The sequence below is a fragment of the Plasmodium inui genome (genome assembly GCF_000524495.1).
Source record: "Plasmodium inui San Antonio 1 unplaced genomic scaffold supercont1.8, whole genome shotgun sequence".
Taxonomy (NCBI): Eukaryota; Apicomplexa; class Aconoidasida; order Haemosporida; family Plasmodiidae; genus Plasmodium; species Plasmodium inui.
The window spans coordinates 208,360-232,178 of record NW_008481842.1 but is presented as its reverse complement, the minus strand read 5'-3'; the positions used below and the strand labels follow the sequence as shown (position 1 = coordinate 232,178).

General features: G+C 43.5%; 5 protein-coding genes across 5 annotated transcripts; 3 read left to right on the top strand and 2 right to left on the bottom strand.

Annotated features, from left to right (window-relative positions):
* Window positions 1-790: 790 nt before the first annotated feature.
* C922_02321 (hypothetical protein) lies at window positions 791-4,366 on the top strand (the record flags this gene model as incomplete). Its single annotated transcript, XM_008817920.1, has 1 exon — window positions 791-4,366. One exon carries the CDS (start codon window positions 791-793, stop codon window positions 4,364-4,366), a length of 3,576 nt encoding a protein of 1,191 aa, XP_008816142.1.
* Window positions 4,367-5,255: 889 nt separating this feature from the next.
* On the bottom strand, window positions 5,256-6,080 carry C922_02320 (hypothetical protein; the record flags this gene model as incomplete). The annotated part of the gene is made up of 1 exon (XM_008817919.1): window positions 5,256-6,080. The coding sequence occupies one exon, from the start codon at window positions 6,078-6,080 to the stop codon at window positions 5,256-5,258; it is 825 nt and encodes a 274-aa protein (XP_008816141.1).
* A 3,624-nt stretch (window positions 6,081-9,704) lies between these two features.
* C922_02319 (T-complex protein 1 subunit alpha) lies at window positions 9,705-11,515 on the top strand (the record flags this gene model as incomplete). The annotated part of the gene is made up of 2 exons (XM_008817918.1): window positions 9,705-9,762; window positions 9,942-11,515. The coding sequence occupies 2 exons, from the start codon at window positions 9,705-9,707 to the stop codon at window positions 11,513-11,515; spliced, it is 1,632 nt and encodes a 543-aa protein (XP_008816140.1).
* Window positions 11,516-14,106: 2,591 nt separating this feature from the next.
* Window positions 14,107-17,091, top strand: C922_02318 (hypothetical protein; the record flags this gene model as incomplete). Its single annotated transcript, XM_008817917.1, has 1 exon — window positions 14,107-17,091. The coding sequence occupies one exon, from the start codon at window positions 14,107-14,109 to the stop codon at window positions 17,089-17,091; it is 2,985 nt and encodes a 994-aa protein (XP_008816139.1).
* A 613-nt stretch (window positions 17,092-17,704) lies between these two features.
* Window positions 17,705-20,290, bottom strand: C922_02317 (hypothetical protein; the record flags this gene model as incomplete). Its single annotated transcript, XM_008817916.1, has 1 exon — window positions 17,705-20,290. One exon carries the CDS (start codon window positions 20,288-20,290, stop codon window positions 17,705-17,707), a length of 2,586 nt encoding a protein of 861 aa, XP_008816138.1.
* Window positions 20,291-23,819: the final 3,529 nt, after the last annotated feature.

Below are 23,819 nucleotides of genomic sequence, written 5' to 3'. Positions count from 1 at the left end.
TTTTTTTTTATGATCTCCAATTTGGCATGATGAGAAAAAGGTACAGAGCAAGGGGAGCAGAATATCTATTGCTCTTTCGCAATTCTGTGTACAAGTCCCTTAGCGCGTAACTGCATGTGGAGTATACATGTCTGTCGTATTCCATGGTGTGGATGACACTTATGTTACGATCTGATCGCCCGTTAATTCTTTTTTTACTGATCAGGAATGCGAAAAAATTGAAAAAGAAATTTAAATTTCCCCCCCTTTTTACGCATAATGCGGGAGAGAAGCTAACTTGGCATTTCTGTTTCAAAATTTGGAAGAGCAATTTTGCTTGCGCTCTTTGGGGCTACATTCGCTTTGGCAAATCTGCACACGAAGTGTATGCCACGAGGGCTTACTATTTTGGCCACTTCGTATTTTCCGCGTTTTTTTTTTTGCCCTACAGTTGGTCACAAAACCGCGTTAACGATGCGCGCAGGCAACGCGAGGGCAACGGGCCTGCTGGATGGTCAAATGCTCCCTTCGAGACAACACCACGCATTTCCATTTTTTAGTCAAGAGAATGATCACTTTTGCTTCCTTTTCATATCCAGCAGGATAGCAGCTAAAATGAAAAGACGATAAGGCAATTCAGGGGAGGGAGTATCAACTAGCCAAAATTTCACATGAACATAATTTTCAAAAAAAAAAAAAAAAAAAAAGTGTAAGCTGAGAAAAGTTTACATAAACGGGAAAAGCAAAAGGAGGGGGATCTGTACCTTCCTAAAATGTTTACACAAGAGGAAGTAAACGAATTAGGGGAAAGATGGAAAATAAGCCAAATAAGGAAAATATGCCAAGTGATTCAGGTGAGCCAAATAATCCTTTGCGGGAGAAATCAGAAGGAAAAAACTGCCAAACGATTGGCAATTTTGCTTTCTCAAGTGGAGCAAAAAAAAAGAGTTGCATTATGCAGGGAAAGGAACTCCAACTGAAAATAACCCCTAGACTGAGATCCCCGTTGGAGGCGAAAAAAAAAAATAAAAATTGTGCCAACCAAGTGCAAGCTGAACGAGTGGCATGCCAGGAGCCACAAACAGGGGAACAACATAACCATCACGAAGGAGGGAGCAAAATATTCGCCTTTAAGAGGAAAGAAAAAAAGGCAAACAAGCCTGATGACGAAAGAAACACTATTTCTGTAGAAAAAAGCGCAAGTAAAATACGCGATGAGGAAGTAACAAAAACAGTAGCGAATGCTCAAAAAAGCGTAAACACATTTTGCGCGGAAGAAGATACCCCCCGAACAGGTGAACGAACACCCGAAAAGGAAACAAGCGAAGCAGCCTTTAAAAAAAAAAAAAAAGGAGCACGTGCTGGGAATAAAAAAAACAAGGGAGAGAGGTACGAAGATATTGTTCCAAAACTGTGGGAGTACAAAAATGCTTCTCTTATCAATTTTTTAAAAAAAATTAAAAGGGAGAAATTTCAATCCACGGCCCAGATTTTTAACGAGAAATACTTGGAGAGAAGAAAGGAAGAGAGGGATCACCAGGGGGGTAAAAAAAAAGGGGCCAAGTACTGGGAACGAACGGGAAGCAAAAGCAGCGACATTGTTGGAAATAAGAACAAAACCCCAGCCGTGAAGATTCACCGGGTGAATATGCAGAATGATGATTGCCCCTTGGAGGGAATCCACCCAGGAATAGAAAAAAGTCAAAACCCTAATGAGAAACACAAATCATGTCAAAAAAGAAACAGCCCTTCCAACGTACTACAAATGGAAGGTGTAAATAGCAATACATTTTATGAGACACAATGTGACAAGCATTATGTGAAAATTAACAGTAAGCAATGCACACAAGATGTTGATATAGATCATGACTTCTTTTATAACAGGAGTAATCACATGGGAAGAAAGATGGACAAGGAAGAAGAGATGCAGTCCAATCACGCATCCACCAGCAGCAAAGTGAAGAAGTTTTTCTTAATTTTTTTCAATGGGTGTTTAGTTGTATTTTTGGGGGTCAGCAATAACATATGTGGTAGGATGAGGAATCGAGTGCTGAACAACTTTGACAGCTTAACTGCGTCCTATAATGCTATAGCCTACGTGGCGATTTATTTAGTGCTCTGCATTATATACTGTAAGTCAAGGAGCATTACCAAGGAACACTGGTCTTATATATATCCGTGCTTGAGAAGGTATTTTAAGAAAAGGGAGAAAAGCGCTGATGCGAGACAGATGGATAAGAGAAAGGAACAACCGAAGCAGCAGCGCGATTGTACCATTGATGTGAGGGATCAAGAGGCAATCAAGAGGAAGAAGAAAATCATGAAGATGTTCTACATTCACAAGAAGAGGATATACGAGCCGCTGCTGGAGAAGAGCGAGGGAGACGTGGAGGTGCGGAATGGCAGTATAAGCGGCAGCATAACGGGTCGCATAAGTGGTAGCATACATACCAGCAAATGCCATAGCAGGTGTGGCAGCAGAGCGGGTGGCCGTATTGATATCCCCACTGTGCGTCCAAGTACCGGGCAAAGTGGCACCCAAAGTGGAGCAGCCAATCCACGTACAAAGTCAAGACAGGGAAAAGATGCACGAACCGAGGAAGACAACACCCTCGACAGCCACAGCGCACTAAACACAAGTGAGCCGCGCTTCCATGAAAAGAAAGAACAGAATGACGGAAAAACGCACACTCGGTGTCGCTGCAGTAATGCCACTGTGGAGAACTCAGATGAGGAGGGAGTCTACCCATTTAGTAAGCAAGACATAAAGGACATACTAGAACATTACCAACATGATAAACCGTACGAGGATGTCCTTCGCTGCAGAGAGACAACGGAGAATAGAGTGTATTCAAGTGTAAAGAAGAAGTGGAGAAATTTAGGAGCATACAAATATGTAGTCGTCATAGCCTTATTTGACATAATATCGAACACACTGTATTTTGTGTCCCAGCTAGCCATTCCACTAACCATCCTACTGCTCCTGAATCAGTTGAATTTTATTTTCTCCATTATATTATCGTACTTGATTTTAAAAAGGAAGTACAACATTCATCACGCGTTGTCAGTCATTATCGTCATAGTGGGCTTTCTCTTCTTCTACATTCCCTACGTGTACAAGGAGAACACAATTGTTACGAAGCAGACTATGGTCAGCTATTATATGAACTCTCACTTTTATATACATGTGAATGATGCACTCCATGATAGTGCTAGCTATTTTAGCAGATTCTACGAATGTAATGAACCCACGTGCAGTTTGGCAGCTCCGTTTGGTATATTCGCATCTATAATTTTTTGTGTGCTGTCCATTTTGCTAACATCCTACGGTGGGGTGATCAGGGAAATATTTTTCTCCGAATATATAAAAGGAAGAGAGAAGCGTCAGAAGGTGGTGAGCATAAGGAAGGAGAAAAGGAAATGCTCTCAATTGTGTAGTGCCATCTGCGCTCCAGAGCTGGGGGTATCACAGAATGGCTTCTGCGAAATGGAGACAGAAGAAAGAACATCCTCGGGGGAGAGTAACAAACAGGGGAGAAAGCACGACCATCAGGAGGAGGAAGCTCTCGTTGAGTATCCCCCTTTTAATAAACCGAATGATGCCATTACAAATGGGTACATGATAAATGTGCAAGAGTTAGGTGTAAGCCACGAAGGGGGGCCTGATGAAGTGTTAAGCGGAGTGTCTGTGTCCCACGCGAATCGTATCGTGGAGGGGGTTGATAGTACCGAGGGCCATTTCACGTCTCCCTGCCCGGTGTGCGGGCAGCGAGGTGGAGAATTGAGTGCATCCAACGGGGTACTCGATATTATGCAGAACAAACCGCTTCACAGCCTCGTCGAAGTGGAGAAGGTCACTCCCAAACGTGACACAGTGAAGAAAACGAAGAAAGAAAGAAACGCGTCAGACAAAATGAGCGTCATACTTCTATCTTTCAACATTTCGCTAATCCAAATTTGTTTGCTCCCAATGATAATACATTTTCAGCTTTTGTTTAACAAGAACAAGGACGTCTCTTATTTGCTATACATCAAGGACAGCATCCAGTGCTTTTCAGGACACACGATGGAGAATAACTCCAATTGTAAGTACTCCTTTGGTGTGTATTGCCTCTACATAGTGGTGAACGCTATATTCAATTTAAGCGTGTCGTCATTCTACAGCAAGTACTCTTCCGCCGAGTGCTTCTTAATTTTGAAATCATCAACCCCGCTTACTCTGGTCGTTTTATATTTTTACGACTTCCCGTTTATCCTGGAGAGTGACAAATATTTTTCCATTTATTTTGTGATCAGCATAGTGATCGTTTTTACTGGCGTCAGTTACTTCTTCTATCAGAGCATCGCGTCCGATAGGAAAAAGAAGAAAAAAAAAGTTGCCGCGTAATTTGGTGCGCCTCCGTGCCCGCGGCCCGCCTATCCTTCTTTAATAATTCACTTTCAATTTGTTTGTTTGAACCACTTCCCGCCCAAGTGTCATTTGCCAATTCGTTTGTTTAATCGCGAAGCGGTGCAGCAGTACAGCAGCGTAGCCCTTTTAACTTCATTTGCGGAACAACCCTTTTTCGAACCATATATATGGAGACGCCCCACGCGGACACCCCGCGTTAAATTTGTAGACCTCGCAAGGGAGCTTGCCACTGGCCGCACCCTAAAGTGGCCGTCCCTTCTTAACAAGGTAAAAGTTTAAAAAAGCAGACCCATTTTCTCTTTTTTTTACATTGAATTAAGCGAAAGGTGTGATTTAATTAAAAAAGAAGAAAATGAGGTTCGTGTAACTTGACGTTGCGTGTTCAGTTCGATCATTTATTACTTATTATTTTTTTTTTACGCAAAATGCAGGGTAACGCATTTCTCCTGTAAACACTTCAAAATGTAAAAAAAGAGACAGACACAAATGTTTGGTATTCCCAAGAGAGGGGGCAGAAGGGAGGATGTTTTTTCATTTTTCACATCAGTCCATACATGTGTGCATAGAGAAGCGTCCTACATTGGGGAAAAGGCCGTGGAGCAGTCAAAATTTTCCAACTCCGAGTATCCGATTGGCAGATGTTTGCATCTGTCGCCCTCTGAAGACGGCAATTTGTGTTTTAACCAATGTGCGTACGAGAAAAAAATGCATGGAGGGATCACAGGTGGTTGCTTCCTCGATGGGGAAAGGCAACCCTCTCATTATGTGAGTTCCTCGTGATGCGTTTATATAGTAAGCGGTGGTAGGCTTTCTTCCCCCCAAAGAAAAAAACTTAGGGTGTACTTAGGGTGTACTTAGGGTGTACTTAGGGTATACTTATGATATCCTCGTACTGGGCCAAATCGTACTGCTCAATAAGCTTCGTGAGGGACTTCTTTATGTTCATTTCTGAGTGATACTTCTTGAGGTGTTCGAAGATGTCCTGTTGATTGGCATACTTCTCACTTGTTGTGTGTAAGTATTTTATAATGTCCGTGTCGATGTCGTCCAGCTGGTTGTAGTAGGTATCTAAAGTTACGTGGGACCAGGGTTTATCCTCATTATTGACCCCATTGGGCGTGTAAATGTTTTTTAATTTCAGAAGCTTTAAGTAGCAATATATCACTTCAGAGGTGAAGTAGGAAAAGTATGAGACCCAATCTTCCACCTTGTTAATGTAAGATATACTTATTTGTACCTGCTCTGTTTTCGTCTCCGGGGAATAAACCACTCCTACGACCTTAATGTGGTCATTTATTTTTATGCTTTCTATATGATCTTTGACTTTTTCATTTTTCGCGTCCTTATTATATTTCGCTTCAATGTTTCCAGTGTAATCACAAATTTCAAAAATGATGGCGCTAGCCAACTCCTTAATTTTGCATACTTTTCCGAAGACAATAATGCCACTTATTTGAAAGTCATGGATTTTAAACTCTTCATGGTTCATCATTTTGTTCAGTAACAATTTGATCGTAACTGGGACGCATAATTCTTTCGGTAGCTCTTTTTCCTCTCCTAATTCGTTGTTGTTTTTTTTGGTTATATCGTTTGAATCTCCCTTTTTCGGTTCTTCTATGTCTTCCTTATCCGTCGATCTGTTGCCCTGCTCGAAGAAGGCGTCGTTGCAGAAGCCAAAATTCATGTCCATTGTGGTCGCTATGTGCCTTTTGCCAGAGGGGAGTGGGGGTTATTCGTCTACAGCTGCTCACGTGTTTAGCAGGGTGATGACGTTGACGAAGGCTACTTCGTCCGGGTAAGCAACTGCTGGAGGGAAACTTCTCGATGTCTCTCTCCGTCGCGATTGTATTGAACCCAAGGGAGGGCGAAGGGGAGATAACCAATCGGATCGTTCTATTTCAACGTTAGTCGGGGAGATGTAAAAATGCATACACACGCTCTGTTGGGGGCGTGGCTTCTTATTGATTGGCTTTGCTAAGATATTGACTTAAGCAGGCTGATTGACCGGTGATTGCGTCGGTTAAATGGTATCAAGGGGAGGGGGGTTCCCTGGGTGTGGCTCGCAGTCGGCTTGCGCTCTTTTGTTCCGCCCTCTTCTGTTTGGCTCTATTTCGTTTTGCCCTCCCTGTTTCTTTGTAATTTATTTTTTCCTTTTGCGTGCCGTGGGGTTGCACTCTCGCGTATCTCCGCTACATGTGAGTCACGTGGGCACTTCACACACGTAAGTGCATGGGCCCACCGAATAGTGGTTCGCTCAACACGTTCCTCTGCTGACGTATTCTGAATCGTCGCATTCAACGAGCGGAGTCTTTAAAAAAGACTCTGATATGCAAATCTTCCTTCCCTTTGGCTTAACCGAGGACTGGGAAAAAACAAAAAAAAAAGCTCGCTATCCAGCTTACGGACGGGGCTAAAAATGGAGCGAATGTAAATTATGTGTCACTATCGCAGGCATGTATACTATCGTTCTTGTGTGAATTTCGTTTTTAATTCTTTCTCCCCGTGGCTTCGTATAGGATAGCATCGTGTCGCAGTGCATCGCTTTGTTTTGTTATTTTTATTTTTTTTATTTATTATTTTTTTTTCCCGTTGGTTTTTTTAGAAGTGGATGAATAGTCATGCGTATGTAAATTTGAAGGGGCAAAAAAAAACAGTGCCTCTGTGGATAATTTCCTCTACTTTGTTCACATTCGGGTGAGTTAATACTCCTACATGAAGGTGCCAAAGTCAGGTTTAGCATAATTTAAAAGTGGACTTTCCATTTTCTTTCACTAAATTGAGGAGAAAGAGGCGCTTACGTTTTGTGGTCACATTTTCAGGGCGCATAAAAATTGATGCGTGCCTTTACGTCTACGCGGCAGTGATGCGCTCTTTGCGGTCTGTGTAAATAAGAAGACACTGTAAATGAGAGATTGGCTACTTTTGGCGTCCGAAAAAGTTTTCTAAACATGTGGGAGTTGCACACGGATTATTGAATGAGCCGCCGCGAAAAGGTACACTTGTGTGTGTATTTTCTTCCCATTCATTTGTATCACTTTTTTAAATCAATGGGGAAAATTAAAAGACAAAGAAAAGGTTTCCTTTCTGCCGCATATCACCCGTTTCGCTTAAGGGTAATAATTTCCCAGGGGTCCTTCGCCAGGGAGGATGGGGTGGCTGATAAATCCCCTTAGAGGATGCCACAATGAATGTAAAGTGGAATTTGGAAGTTTCTCTTTAAAAGGAAAGGAAGCATTTTTGGGAGTTTATTTTGTTCGATTTTCGAGGGGCCAAGAAAGCACGCGCTAAGAGGAAGCCCCTGAAAAGGGCGGGGATAACGCTGCATTTTGCGGGAGGGCGCTGGAAATCTGCGTATAAGCACCTCCATTTTCCGTTTTGAACTAACATAATGTGCGCGCATGTAATGTATGCAATTTATAAAGGAGCGATTCGTGCCTCCTTTATGGCGAACTGCCCCAATTTTGTTCCCCTCGGACTGAATCGCGAGGCGTTCCATCCACGCCGTGGCGGAGCGTACCCTTCTCGCCCTCAAAAATTGCAACCATGCTTAAAGGCGCCGCACCGGTGTATATCATGGGAGTAACCTTAAACTGTGGGTGCACGTCTCCTCTCGATTTCTACTCAGATGTGCCAGCTTCCCCCACTCGAGTGACACTCCAGAGTGACGAAATAAAGACCGATTTAAGGCAGTGCGGAATAACCGCATAGACATGCTCTTTCGCCCACTTGTATGTGTGTAAAATACCCATCTAATATTAACACCCATGGGGCTGAACACACACGCACAATTTTGCGACAACGGGCGTAGCTCCGGTTATATGTATGCATATAGGCACCCTAGTATACTTAAGCGGAGGGGTAAATAAAAATGATCAAAGTTGGCTTTCACATTATCAAAATAATCCTTAACGAGTACTTCACCGTGTGACTTAATATGGTGTACCTTCACTTATGCTAACCCTATACTAGAGGCAGATACATCAAAATGAAACCTCCAACTGGGGGTATGCTGGACGGGTCTACACCCGCTGGAACCATTTTTTGAATTCTCCGACGTGACGATATCATTTTGCGGGTCTGGTACATATAGCTACATCGTGATGGGTGGAAAAAATAAGCGATCCTCTAAATGTTTTCTCTTTTAAGAAGCATCAATATGGGAGGGAAAAAATAGCCAACAAGTGGCATCTTAACGTGGTGGTAACTCCAAATCATGTTACCTTGTATGCCCGCTTTTATCTTTGACACGAAACTGGTTTTAAATAATTTTACGTGAACCGTGTGTTCCCTTGTCGCATGTGACCAATGTGCTGGGGTGAGGTGATGAAAATGTCCCTAAACACCGGAGGGTAGGCTTGGGAAAAAATAAAAAAGAGACTAAACCTTCGAGTAGTAGAAAGATCCATTGTGACAGCACCCTACCAATTGAGGAACTTAACCTGATAGGGCACACGAATAATCATGTTCTTAGTCCTACCACCATCTTGATACCCAACTGGGACAGCACAATAACGTTTGAATTGAAACGGGGCGCACTCGCAAAAGAAAAAAAAAATGCGTACCAATGAGTACCAATGCGTATCAATGAGTACCAATGCGTACCTATGCGTACCAATGCGTACCAATGCGTACCAATGCGTACCAATGCGTACCAATGCGTACCTATGCGTACCAATGCGTACCCAATGCGTGCCACGCTACGCTATACCAGTTGAGTGCGTTTTTTTTTTTTTGCCATTATAAATGGAGGAAGCGAAGCTACATCCGTTTCCTTCTACGCCAGCCATTGTAGCGTCCTTTTGTGCTTTCGATTGTACGTCATTTTGTAGGCCATTTTGTGCATTCGATTGTACGTCATTTTGTAGGCCATTTTGTGCATTCGATTGTACGTCATTTTGTACGTTATTTTGTACGCCATTTTGCATGCCATTTTGTACATGCTTTTTTTTTCACCATTTCCCCCCCTTTCTTATTAAATCCTTTTTCGCCCTTTTTTTGCGTTTCCCCCTCATCCAAACAAGTGTAAGCAAAAACATTATGCCTTCGTGACAAAAGCAACGGGAGAGATTCCCCAACTTTCTCTTTTTCGAAGGAAAAAAGTCTACGTACTACCCCCACGACGCGCATATATTGATCTTATCTCTACATTTGCGCACACGCGAATTGCCAAAGGGGAAGGTTAATGAGTGATCGCCTCGCGCAGAGGAACAGCAAAGAACGCATCAGAACAAGCGCGTACCGCTTCGTACCGAGCGTACTTTTTCGTACCTTTGGATAAGATTACAAAATCGAGTGCCACTTTTAGTAGGCCAAAATGTCTTTAAGCATCTACGGGAATCGGGAAAGCGGCCAAGATGTGAGAACGGCAAACGGTAGGAGTGCAAAGAGGGCAAGAAGCGCAGCGGGGGAAGCCGTCCCCGCACGCAATCAAAGTGGTACATCAATTTCTGCATCATTTGGTGCATCATTTTCTGGGTGAGTGCCCTTCATGGTTCAATTCGCAGGACCGCTTAAACTCGCCTCTTTCTCCCCCCCCTATCCCCCTTCTCAGTCACCGCCGTGCAGGCGCTGTCGAACATTTTGAAGTCGAGCCTGGGGCCACAAGGATTGGACAAGATGCTGGTAGATAACATTGGAGACGTGACGATCACAAATGACGGAGCAACGATCCTAAAACAATTGGAGGTGCAGCACCCAGCCGCGAAAATTTTAGTAAACCTATCCGAACTGCAGGACCAGGAAGTAGGAGACGGAACCACCTCAGTTGTGTTGCTAGCATCGGAGCTGTTAAGAAGAGGAAACGAACTAATCAAAATGGATATCCACCCGACGACCGTCATCTGTGGGTACAAATTGGCAATGAAAGAGTCCGTTAAGTATATTAAAGAGAAACTTAGCGAACGGGTGAGCAATCTAGGAAAAGATGTCATTATTAACATTGCGAAAACAACCTTGTCTTCTAAATTTATTGGATACGAATCCGATTACTTTGCGAATATGGTATCGAATGCTATTCAGTCTGTACGAATTGTTAACGATGCGGGTAAGACAAAGTACCCTGTGTCGTCTGTGAATGTAATAAAAGTGCATGGAATGAGTTCACTAGATTCTAAATTGATTGATGGTTATGCAATTATGACTGGACGAGCTTCACAGTCCATGCCTACTGGCGTGAAGAATGCGAAGATTGCCTTTTTAGATTTTCCGCTAAAGCAGTATAGACTGCATCTGGGGGTTCAGGTGAACATAAATGATCCCACTGAGTTGGAAAAAATAAGACAAAGGGAGAAAGATATAACCAAAGAACGAGTAAATAAAATTCTAGAATCAGGTGCCAATGTGATCCTTACCACACAAGGTATAGACGACATGCCACTAAAATATTTTGTTGAATCTGGTGCCATTGCTGTTAGGAGAGTGAGCAAAGATGACTTGAGGAGGATTGCAAAACTGACCAATGGACAGATCAGACTCACCATGTCCTCCCTTGATGGAACGGAGAAATTTGAACCAGCTTCCCTAGGCTACTGTGATGAAGTGTATGAAGAAAGAGTAGGTGATTGGGACGTTATGTTTTTTAAAGGCTGTAAAACGTCCAAATCCAATACCATTTTGTTAAGAGGGGCAAACGATTTTGTTTTGGATGAAATGCAAAGATCCATTCATGATGCTCTCTGTTCAGTCAGCAGAGCTCTTGAAAGTAACTACGTTGTTGTTGGGGGAGGATGTGTAGAAGTTGCTCTATCTGTTTACCTCGAAGATTTTGCCAAAACTTTGGGTTCTAGAGAACAGCTAGCCATTGCAGAATTTGCGGAGTCCTTATTGGTGATTCCAAAAATATTAGCCCTAAACGCTTCTTACGATTCTATAGATTTAGTCTGTAAATTACGGGCATATCACACCAAATCTCAAGTCATGAACACGGAGGATCCAAAGGACTATAGGTGGTATGGACTCGATTTGGTGAACGGAAAAGTTGCCAACAATCTTAAGAACGGAGTTTTAGAAGCCATGATTAGCAAAATAAAGTCTATCAGGTTCGCCACAGAAGCTACCATCACAATTTTGCGAATCGACGATTTGATTAAGTTGACTCCTGAGGAGCGTCGCGAGGAGCAGCCATGAAGGGGGTTCACCCGTCGGGAGGTGCACCCACCTGCGTGTCATACCACGCGTATGCTTATCTACATGTGGGTTTATAAAATCCTATGCATGCAAAGCGGAACGGGCAAGCGGAAGGAGGAAGTTCTGTCCCCTAACCCCACTGGGTGACTAACAATCCTGGGGAAGTCACCACGCACGGTGGGAGGTATTCCAATTTGTACCCTCCACAAGTGGGAGCGAAAACAGATGCTACACATGCACATTGTCAATATTGATGATGGAAAGAAGCGGTTGTGTGGATTTTTTTTTTTCTTTCCCCTTGACAGAAGGGTTATATACACGTGCATGCTCATTCCTTAAATGTGTAAGGCGTCAGTTCATCTTGTAACTATACCTCCTTTCGACATAGACAACGAATGGAGAATCCCTTCCACGCCCTTTCCCGCGAATTCGTAGCTGTAATTTAGGTGCGTCCCTTTGCGTGCGAGCGCCTGTCGCAGGGAGGCGTTGTGGAAGTAGCCCTCGCAGGATGCCGTGTCGCATATTTTACACTATTATATTGTATTCTATTTTTACGCCCTTTTACGCCATTTTTTACCTTATTTTTACTCTTTTTACTTTCCCCCTATTTTTACCCCAAATGGAAACTCCCCACATTCAGTTAACTCTTTTTTTTCTACTCTATTTTATTCTGTTTTATTTTATTTTTTTTACGAACGCACTGCGCAGGACCAATGGTGGACCACCAGTCAGCTGCACAAGTGGTTGGGGCAAAATTAAAAGGTAGCCCACATGGGCGGTAACTACATACCTACACAGATATATATACTTACACACATATATCCATACACCCATATATCCATACACCCATATATCCATACACATACGCTTACACCCCTGTGTGCCGCTTGCTCCCCTAGCTAGCTACACATTTAAAAAAATGAATCGTGCCCACTAATTAGAAATAGACACAAGACTAATTTGGCTGCCTTGGCGTGAATTGCTAATTCCGCAAAAAATTGAACTGATGAAGAAAGAATTTTTCTTCTTATATGTCCTAACATGGATATACTTTATCTGTGCAAAAAAAGAAAAAAAAAAACGCCTTAAAATGTAGCCGAACAGGTGAATAGAATAATTAACGAAACGACCGCTCACTTTATGACCACTGTTCAGTTAAGCAGATGGAGTAGAAATGCCAAGTGGGTTATGTTCTTCCGCATAAAAAGGGGTTTGCCCCAAATGAACCACTTCTTGGTAATCACCTCTGGGAATGACGAACGAAAAAAGAAAATAAAAATAAGATAAGATAAAATAAAATAGCGCAACATGGGCACTCCACAAAATAATCTGGAGGTGTGTCTTTCGTGTGAACTGCCCGGGAAATGCCTCCCTTGTGAAGCGTCCGTTTCTGTGTGTGCTTCATCTAGTCAATTTTTTCATTTTGGGAGTGTAAAGGAGGCACTTGTGTCGATGTGCTTGCGTGAATGGGCGAATTGTTCTTGGTTCCATTTGACACAACAGATGGAGCGGATGGGGTGTCAGGGCGGGATGTACAGGACGAGGTCCAACTTTCCGCAGAAAAAGGCACTTATCAAAGGTCAGTCAAAACGTAGCTGCCACGGAACGGACTACTAATTTTTAGATCCTGTTGAATCCCCCATTTGGAAAAAAAAAAAAAATCCTTCCTTAAAGAACAGTTTTTACACGTAGATAACCCTTCACGGTAGGTGTAAAAATGGAGGTACATTTTCATCCCATCAAGAAAAGGCCGACCCAGCCATATGGGACAACACCATGAAGAGGAACGTTTGGTGGTACTCCCTTTCGTTCCCTTCATGTGTTGTGTGTATTTTTTACTTTACTTCGTTTGCTTTCATTTGATTTCGTTCTTTTCTTTTCTTGCTTCACAATGCAACTGCGCTGAGCTTATTCGTTTTTACTTCCCGTCTGTTCACACCATTCCAAGCTGGTGTCTACTAATGTGTGTTTGGAATTGTCGCAAGTTCCGTTTGGCAGTCCCCCACAGGGCCCAGTTTCACACACGGGTAAATCAGAAGTGTAACGCTTCATCTGTTCATCTGTTCATTTGACCCATTTGACCCATTCGACCCATTTGACGCATTTTTTTCTTTTTTTCTTTTTTTCCCCTCCAATAGTCTACATACACACTACACATGTCCGTTGCGCTCTTCCCCATTTTTGGAAGTCCCCGTTGTGAATTGATCCATTTGAAGGCACCTCATCCGCGCTTTGAATTACTCCATTTGAGGGCATCTCCATTTTTGCCTCTACACTTGTTACCTTTCCAGGGTGACCTCCCTAATAGGCATAGTTAAACAGAGCTATGTGATTTTCCTTCTTGCAAGGTAATCACACAAGTGTCTATTCAGCCATGCTGATAAAGTACACTTGGGGCAGCATCATCCGTCACGGTTAACGCGTTTGGCTAGTTGGGCAAACCTGCCATGAGTCAAGCGAGGGTAGCTCACCTGGAAGGAGTTGCTTTGTGATTTCCTTTGTTTGGGCCAGCGCGGTGTCCTCTTTTCAGGGGAAAAGTCCGTCTCTGTGGGGTTATCATCTAGCAAAAGTTGGTGCACTTTCTGGAGAAAATGAAGGGAGACACTGGAGTGGATAATACTCCCATGAGGGACGACGCTGAAGAGACACAAAGCCAAGTCAATGATACTCTCCCATTTGGTAAACATATCGAACATACGAAACATATGAAGCATATGAACCATATTGAAAAACTCAAAATAAATAGCGTCTCAACAGGAGTGGATTCTCACAGAAGTTCAGCAAAGTCAAGTTCAAACCAGATTACGTTCGAAGAAGCCACTCAGTATGCCCTATCTAGATTATCCAAGAGATATAACCAAAGGGATGATGTCGTGGAGACACTAACCATCACAGAGGGAGGAAAACAGGAACATCATTCCACAGAAAGGAAGGAAAAGGTTAATTACAAATTAGACATACCTAATTTGGGAGAGTACCACCTTGGGGGGGATAATCTGGAGGGTCAACCGACCAGTGGTAGACACCCGAATGGAGACACACAAATATTGGGAAAGAGCCTCACAAATGATTTTCTCCATATCAGTGGTGCTTCCTATAAATCAAAGAAGGAAGGAGTCTTTTTCAATAACCTCCAGAAGGTAGCTACTTCCCACATGGAAGAAGATTATGTCCACATATGGGGGGATGACAGCCTATTGCCATGTGAATACAACTTGGAACAATTTGGACTGGACATTTATGGGGCAATGGAGGAGGAGCATAAGCAGGAGGAACAACGGAAGCAGGAGGAAGAATCCATTCGGGGGGAAGACAGAGGGAACAACCTTTTGGAGTTAACGAAGCAGCACAGTTTGACTGAAAATCGAGGTGACAATTGGCACCAGGATAAACTGACTAAACGGGGTGATAAAATGGCGGTAGAAGACAACAAACGGGGGATCGGTACACGTAGAACGAATCGGGTTGGAATCAGCGGGGGGGTTAACCCAGACTGGGGGATAACATATGCACAAAATGGATTAGCAGAGATGACCCTCCCTCCGCGTTCCACAGCTTCCGATTTGCTCACCTCATTTTTTCCTCCACCCGGGAGGTCGCATCTGCTAGGGGGGGAATTAGCCACCTCTGCAGTCAGCTCTGCACGAACCGCTGATCTCACCGCTGCACTCACCCATGTGAGCAAGTTCGAAGCCTTCCTCAGGGACGAAATCCTCCAACAGACGCTCAACCAAAACTACTATTACGACTTAAGGACCGACCAAGTGTGGGTGCCCGGGGAAGATGCAGGAGGAGACGTTTTGGGCAGATCAGACGGGGAGGGATCCCCCCCACGTGAGGAGGCTACGCATCGGACAACTATACATGGGGAAACTACCCCGGTGGCCGCTTCCATTGGGACAATTAACAACCATGGGCTTTTACCCCCATTTGGGCTTTTCCCAAATGAGAGCCAAGTAGCGAATGGTTCTCACGGAGAAGGGAGGATCCCCAAGTCGGGGGACCCAAACTTCAAAATGATGGAGGACCCCTTTTTGAAGATAGCGCAAGACGCGCTGTTCACGAAGAGGACAGAAGAATTCCCCCTTTTGGATGATCGTGCGCTCTTCCCATTTTATGACCACCATGGAAATCCATCTGTTCAGGAAAAGGAACAGCCCCAAATAGGAACCTTTACGGACGAGAAGGAAACTTACATGCAGTATATGTTAGGGGAGAATTTCATTTTGGACAAACTGGGGACACATCACAAGGAGGAAGAAATGGAAACGGGTAGAATTGATAAGGGAGGAAACCAATCGGCGTCACCAAACTGCGTTCCGTTGGGAAGACACTTTAGAGAGACTCACAAAGAAGATTACACCGCTTTGCAAAGAGGCGACAACTGGGGAAACGTCCAAATGGGGAATAACACAAATTTGACGCGTCTGACCCAGATGGAGGAAACGCTGCTTTCGCAAAGAAATCGTTTTGCACTGTCTCTGTGCGAAACGGAGGGGATGGACTTCACCAATTCGTGTAACGTTGGCGGGGAAAACCGATGGGGTGAGAAGCGGCAAGATGGTGAAGTTACCCCTTCGTACCATTTCGCGTACGAAATGCCTGGACCCTACGATGACCATCAACCAGACCTAGGCGCGGAACACGATTGGAACGTGGCCAATCAGCCCAATAGCTACAACTCCTGCTGTGGTAACTTCTTCCTCAATTACGCGATGGAAGAGGAGAAAAAGAGAAAAAACAAAAATAAAACGCAGCACGATGATGGGTTCAGAACTTCTTCTGATAGTGTATTGCCACAGGATTGCGATATACAGAGAAGCAGCATGGTTAAACATACTGAGGAGGGGAACCAAAAGGATAATCACAATGGAGAGAATGTCACGCTCGGTAAGAGGCTGTCGAAATCTCTGGCTAAATACACCTTAATCGTCAATGTGCCATCGAATACCACACGGAAGGATCTCCTATCCGTGTTTAGCAAATTCGGGAATGTAGACTTAACCATGGTCGTCTGCGATAAGAAATCAAGACACCCCAACAAGGAATGGACAGCAACATCGGGGTACGCCTTTGTCCGATTTTCAACAAATATGGAAGCACGGAGGACTCTCAACGCTGCATGTGCAGGTGGAATTCGCATTAGAGGAAGCAGAGTTCGCGCAACGTGGGCAAAAAAAGATTCTTATTCAAAAAGGGAAAAAGAAATAACCTTTAAAATCCCCTCATCGATACTTCTCATCAATATAGACGAATTTATCTGCTCAATATGCAAAATAAATTTGTCTTATGAACCCATATTATTTCCATGTTGCTATTCTTCCTGTTGCTCCGATTGCTTAAGGGGATACCTCGTCCTCCACGCGGTTAGGCCAAACATACAATGTCCCAGCTGTTCCGTACACCTGTCAGATGGACTAATCAAAATCGATGAACACTCCAGTGGAGTTATGGCCCTGTTGTACAAAATTCACTCCAACGTTAAAATTAAGTGCCAAAATGACAATTGCAAGTGGGTTGGCTCTCAGAATCAGTACGTCAACCATTTCTTTTCCTGCAAGTTTGGTCTCGCATAGGGCGCCAAGCGATGAGAAGCGGAACGAAGCGGCGCAAAGGCGCGCATTACACAACATCGGGTATATAGAAGCCCTGCCAATATATGAACTCTACATTGCCCATTCATGCGCTGAACGAGATATCCTCCTTCGCCCTGCATCATTATCAGCCCCTCCCTTTCCTTCCGCGAAATGCCCCTTAACCCCAGTGTGCATGGTCAGCCGAGATGGGGCATATACCTGTGCAGGCACGTCGGCTCACACTCACCTTCACACACTGTACATGCTTCACTTTAGCCATATGGCAGCATCAGTTTAAGAAGAAATTTGGGCACACAAAACGAAGCAAATGGAGGGAAAACGAAGAAGGAAGCAAGAAGAAGCAAAACGTAGCAAAATGTAGCAAATGGAAGCAAAACGAACGAAAGTTACGCTGACCCCCTCCCAGGCAACGGCAACTTGTTAAAGATGTGGTTGATCAAAGAATTGTGCTGATGATAACGATGGGGGGGCGAATGTCTCGCCAGTTTTCCCCCCTGGGCACCCAAGCTACTTCCTCCCCATATTTATTTATTTATTCATTTGTTTATCTATTTTTATTTCTTTTTCTTTTCTTTGCCTCCCCCTGTTCACCTCAATCCTGATCTCCATTCATGTCGGCCAACAAGAAGTCGATGGCCCTTTCTATATTCCCTTGCGTGTTAATTAGCGCCTTTATGCACTTCTGCTGGTCCGTGAACCCTATTTCTCGTAGTGAATTCAGCTGTTCGGCGTACAGCTTAGAGAAATATTCCTGTCCATTCTGGGCGCTACCACCGACACTGCCGCCACCGCTGCTCAATAACTTGATCGCCTCAGACATGCTTCTCAAATCCAGGTTGTTGACATGATTCTCCAGGATGTTTAGCGGGGTGGAGCTAACACCGCCCAGGTTGCCACTCCCTAGCTGCATATTGAGCAGCGCAGAAGTTGGGGAGCTACACCCATTGGAGCTACTCACATCATTTGGTAACAAATTTGGAGACCCTTCCTCCAACGAACTGTCTCCCTTGGAAGAAGTCACATTTACAACGTTGTGCAGATTCCCCGGGTCGACGTCCCCCCCTTTGGTATTAACCTCTTCCATTTTGTCCGCAGAGGTGATCTCCTTTACTAGATTTTGGCTGGCATTCCTTTTGCCTTCCAAAAGGAGTTGCCCTTCATCATCACTTTTGCCAACCCCATCAGCTACGCCCCTCTCTTCATCGCCACGATTGGCGCTGCTACTCTTCGAAGGGCTTACCTCCCCATTCGGGCTGACAATCGAGGGAACGTTTAGCATGGACTTCCAATCGGTCTCATTATTTATTTGATCTTTCACATTTAGAATTACTTGGTTTATCGCATTGGCCATTTCTGGGTCGTCCTTCTTCTTTTGCACTTGTGTGTACTGGTTAATAAAATCATTGGTGAAGTTTGATCCGAAAAGTAGCTTATCGTTAAATAGGTTGTTGTTGAGCAGATCGCCCAGGGGAGAGCCAGTGGGATGAGCGCTACTCGGGTACGTGCCATTTGAATGACCGCTAGCGGGTGGGGCGCTACTGGGGGTACCGCCAGCCGGGGGACCACTGACTCTGGACCCGCTGCTTATCTGCCCTCTGCTTAACTGCCCATTGTTCAGGAGCCCCCCGCGGAACAGCCCGCTGTTGAGTAACCCGTGGTACATCTGCCGTCTGTTCATCTGCGCGCTGCTGAAGAGGTTGCTCATGGCGTTCATCCCGTTGAGGCTGCTCATGCCGTTCATCCCGTTGAGGCTGCTGATGCCGTTCATGCCGCTTCCGCCGCTCCTCCCGCCCAGCTTGCTTTGTGGAGGCGCCTGGTAATTCTGCAGCAGATCCAAGATGTTGGTCTTGAAGAGGCTGCTTCTGTTGCTGTTGCTCTTGTTGTTGTTGCCTCCCATCCCGTTGCCCCTGTTCTTCTTGCTCGATTTAAAAAAATCATTGGTGTTGTTAAACAAATTATTATTCATGAGAAGATATTTATCTAGATCATTATTTTGGTTGTTCTTATTTTTTGAATTGACATCTTTGGAAGCCCAGGGGTTCGGGAAGGCTTCACTGGTGGGTGGAGAAGAAGCTTTTAAGTCATAGTGTTTAACTTTATTTTTTTTATTTTCATTTGATGCCTCACTGACATCATACATGGGCTCCTGAATGTTGTGATACATTCGTCTGAGAGTGTTGAACCCGCCTGGAATGGCTTCTATGTTACTTATGGCTCGATCCGTGTTCCTCATCATTTCTTTCATTAATGAGGGATTTTTAATCATCTCATATGACTGCTTCAATGACTGCGAATCATTCAGCATGTGGTTTATCTCTGAATTTTTCTCTCTTAACTTCTGCAGTTGCTTATTGGAATCCATTATTGATTTGAGAAAATCACTGTTATCAAACATGGACGAAATCAATTTTGATATATTATCGTTTTGGGGGAACTTCACCGAGTCGTTGTATTCCTCTCTTATGGTACGTAACTGCGAGCTGGTGATTCCTGAATCCAGGATGGCATCTTTTCCGCTTTTTTTCCTATGAATTCTCATAGCGTATAGGATATCATTAAATTTTATATTGTATTTGGCCAGAACTTCAACATCCTTCAGCTGTCTTCCCCTATAAATGATCCTATACTCTTCTTCACCATTGTGTAATATCTTGCTGAGGCTCTTTTTCAATTTTTTTACAGTGATGTTTTTCTCTATCTTGCACTTAATGGTGTTGTTATTACAGTCGTTTGTTTTTACCCTAACGTAGATATAGGGTTGGCCGTTCTGCTTTTTGTTTTGGTTTGGGTTTTCATTCTGTTCGCTCCTTCTGCTTTTTTTGTTGGTCCCGCTTGTGTCTTGCTCTCCTTTTTCACGATCAACCTTTTTTAACATGCCTGTGTCATTTGGGCTGTTCGTACATCTCTTGTCCGAATTGGTCACTCCTTCGGTTTGGTCATTATACGCTTGCCCACAGCTCCTATTTGGATTAGCTTTACTACCACCATATGAACTGCTCCTGTTATGACTGCCTCTCAGCACTTCTTCCTCTTCGATGTAATCATCCGATGACGACTCATCGTCTTCTTCCTCCGAGCTGTGGGAGTTGTTTATCACATGGCTGTATTCACTCACGTCGACGCTGTCGAGATTCCCGTGCGATTCCTCTTTCTCCTTGCTGCTTAATGAATCTAGCATGGTTATCGCTCTGGGATTGCGTCGGTTTTGCGTGCACGGTGCTTCCAATTCGCTTCCGCTTGGCGTGGACGGTGCTTCTACTTTGCTTTCACTTGGCTTCCTTCCGCTTTTCCGCCAAAGTGCTTCCCCTCTTCTCTACCTCTGCGTAGCGAGAAGGAACTTCCTCCGCGTGATTACAATCGTTGAATGAGTTACTCACCCTGGTGTGTTTCTTCCTTCCCGTTTCTTTCGAACGGTTTGCGTTCTTCTGGGGAGAAAAATTTCTCACCTGCTTGTTTCGCCCTTGGGCAAATGCATCATCTGTGCTTCCCCTCAGTTCGGAAGTACGTTAACGGCGGAAAAAAAAGGCACAAGGATATTATACAAATATATAATGACGTACGCGTGAAGGCGAATTTACCCGAGCGTATTAAGTCATGCATCCGCGTAAGTGTACATGCAAACGTGCGCATTCGCAACTACACAGTGGGCTACGGAAGCGTACATACCAGCGTACATACCAACATACATACAAACGTACAAACAAACGTACATACAAAAGAACATTCGTACGTACATGCATTAGTACCTAAAATACATACTAACAACATACATGCGTTGCGTTACGCATGGGCCCCCCGCGGTGACAAAACTCGGAAATTACGAAAAAATAGGTGAAAGAGGCTTATTTCTAAAAAATTCCCTTCCCGCGATGTACTTTTGCCAAGTTTGAAATTTGCAAACGATCAGTCTCTTAACAGCTGTAAAGAAAATAATAGTCAAATTATTTGGCAATTGTCACTCCCCCCTACGCGATTTTCACTTCGATTTGGTCCCCACGACGAGAGGTTAAAAAAATGTTTTCGCGTTACGCATAAAAAAAGGGTATTATATTATAACTATAATGCGCAACGTGGACGGTATCTTTTTTATATGCATTCGAGAGATTTATTTTTTTTTTTTTCCTGTTTGACGAATTTCGCATTCTTAGTTTTAAAAATTGTGTGTGCTTATTTGTTTCATTTTTGGCAAATATATATATGGCGTATGAAAAAATAGGTACATACGTCCGAAGCGAAAAACGTTAGTGAGGAAAGACTTTCTTCTATTTCACTTCACTCCGCTTCCCCTTATTTTGTCCAACTTTAGCTCGCCTCGTTTAATTTTTTTGGGTATTTGCGCAAGTTCTATGTCCGTTCAGTGGGCGGTTAAACTGATAACCCTTCTTTCAAATGCCCCACCAAATGGGAAGATTGTATAATATGCCACGTATACAAAGTGGTACACCTGCGCAATGGCATGGCAAAAGGGAAACACGGAAGGAAAAGGGAAAGACAAACGTTGTGTAAGTTAAGATGGGCATATGATCACTCACCCGAAATTGCGTATTTCTTTAAACAAACGCAGCAAAGGAAGTAATAATATAAGCATGTACAAAACATAAAACTGCGTCAGCCTGTATTTTGAAAAAATAACTCCTTTGGGACATTTAAACAATTAACACTGTGTACATTTGCTTGTGCTGCACAAGAAAAAATTAATTCAACATGTACAAATTAAAGAAGTAAAATCAAGCATTTTAGGAGGCTTATTTTACAAGTGTGACGGGAAAATTTGAATGTAACGAAGTAGTACCCCACTGGGGGAAAGGAGTGGCGGTACCGAAAGGGAAAAGAAAAAAGTTAAAACGGGAAGGAAGCAAAGAGGAAAAAAAAAAAAAAAAAAAACGTATTGTATAAAGGTTCTACTTCTACGCCTTATATAAACGAGTGTTATGTAGAAATGAAAAACGCTGGCGCGGTTCACTTCGTTTGTGTTTGTGGGAAAGTGCGCGTAGCCACTAAGATGCACAGCAAGGGCACACATCCCTTTGTGTGGAAAAAAGAACATTAAACGTGTAGAAAGGAAGTGAAACTGGCGAGGAAAAAAAACGCAAAAGGAGGAACTCATCAACAATAGGAAGAAAAAACAATAAAGTGCCAAAAAGAAGAATAAAGGAAGGTACACAAATTATTGTTTTGTTATGTGTAACGAAATAATCGACGCGTAAAAATATTGCCACATTTTTGTTTACCAACTTTTTGGCCCCTTCGTGAATACTTTTTTTTTTTTTTTCCTTTTTTTTCCTTACCTGTTCATAATATTTTCGCACTCTTCATCCAAAAAGAGAGAAAAAAGATTATTAACAGATAAGGTAAAAAAGGAAGTGACTGCGAGGCAGGCAAAATTGTAACTTTTTTAATTTCACGCTGGGTTGGTTATATATATGTCGAAAGGCCCATATATTTGTGCACACATACGTATTGACACCCACGCGTGATATTTGCAGTTCTTTCAGTCCCTTTTACCATTTCTCAGTTTTGGTTTACGTGAAAATGGGGCATCACAAGCCCGCTCGCTTGAGCGCGAATTGCGAAACGATATTGTGATCATTTGCAGGGAGAAGGAGCCATCACTACTACTGCGGATGATGTTTGCCGCTTTGGCCACCACCCTTACGGAGGTCTCTTTATTGGTTCAACAGGGAAGGCCCACCGAAGGAAGTCCTCCTTCCTACACGTTGTCAAAAGAGGAGGTGAAGTTTATTTTTTCTCCTCACCATAATGCCCCATTTGTGACGCCCCCAAAATGCTAGGAATGCCGGAAGCTGGTTAAACAAATGAGGTGGGAGGAACACCCGATAAAAATGAAACATGCAAAAGGGGAGGGTGATTTCCGCCTTCGCATTTTATAACATTCCGGAAATTGTGCAGTTTTAAAATTTTCCTTACAGTACGTTACAAATATATGCTAAAAAGATGCAACCCTTTTTTGGGAAATATCTTTCGGCTAAGATGCCTCCATTATTTGGTCCTTCCAAATAGCCACTCTAAACTTATGGCGAGGCTGCACTTTACGGCGCACCACTCGAAGGGTAGACAGGCACACATCACATTCGTGCGAGCGCGGAGAAAGCGGCGTCCGTTCTCTTTATTCGAACATCTTTTTCTACCACTTTTCTCGCAAGTCCTAGATACCGCTTAACACATTTAAAAAAATACCTTTTGCTAAATGATTGCCGATAGCGCATATGCTAAAATAGTTCTCAAAAAAAAATAAGCAAAAAAAATAAATTATTAAATTGGACAAGCTTGAAACACCTCCTTACATGCAACTCTTTAACGTTACAAAGCGGTTAGCTTGTGCATTTTTTTTTCTAAATTTTGTCTAAAATGGCTTTTTTTTTTTCTTTTTTTGGAGATTTTTTCTCCCCCACGCAGTTGTTCGGTTGGCTCCTTATAGCGTTAATTTTTTTATTTGGATTATTTTTTTGTTTTGGGTTTATGTTACTATCCCGGCGAAGTGCGCAAATACAACATCGTTTGTTTTGAGCGTTCTAGAGTAAGGCAATTTGCCAGGTGGTAAAGTAGACGAAGCTGCCATGCTTTGCAGCTGTCTGTAGGCACCATATTAAGAAAGACCCAGCCAGATGCTCCCCATTAATGCCTAACAGCAATGCGCGGAAGGGTGGAAGACCCCAACGGAGAACGCATCTTTCACGCAGACCAAA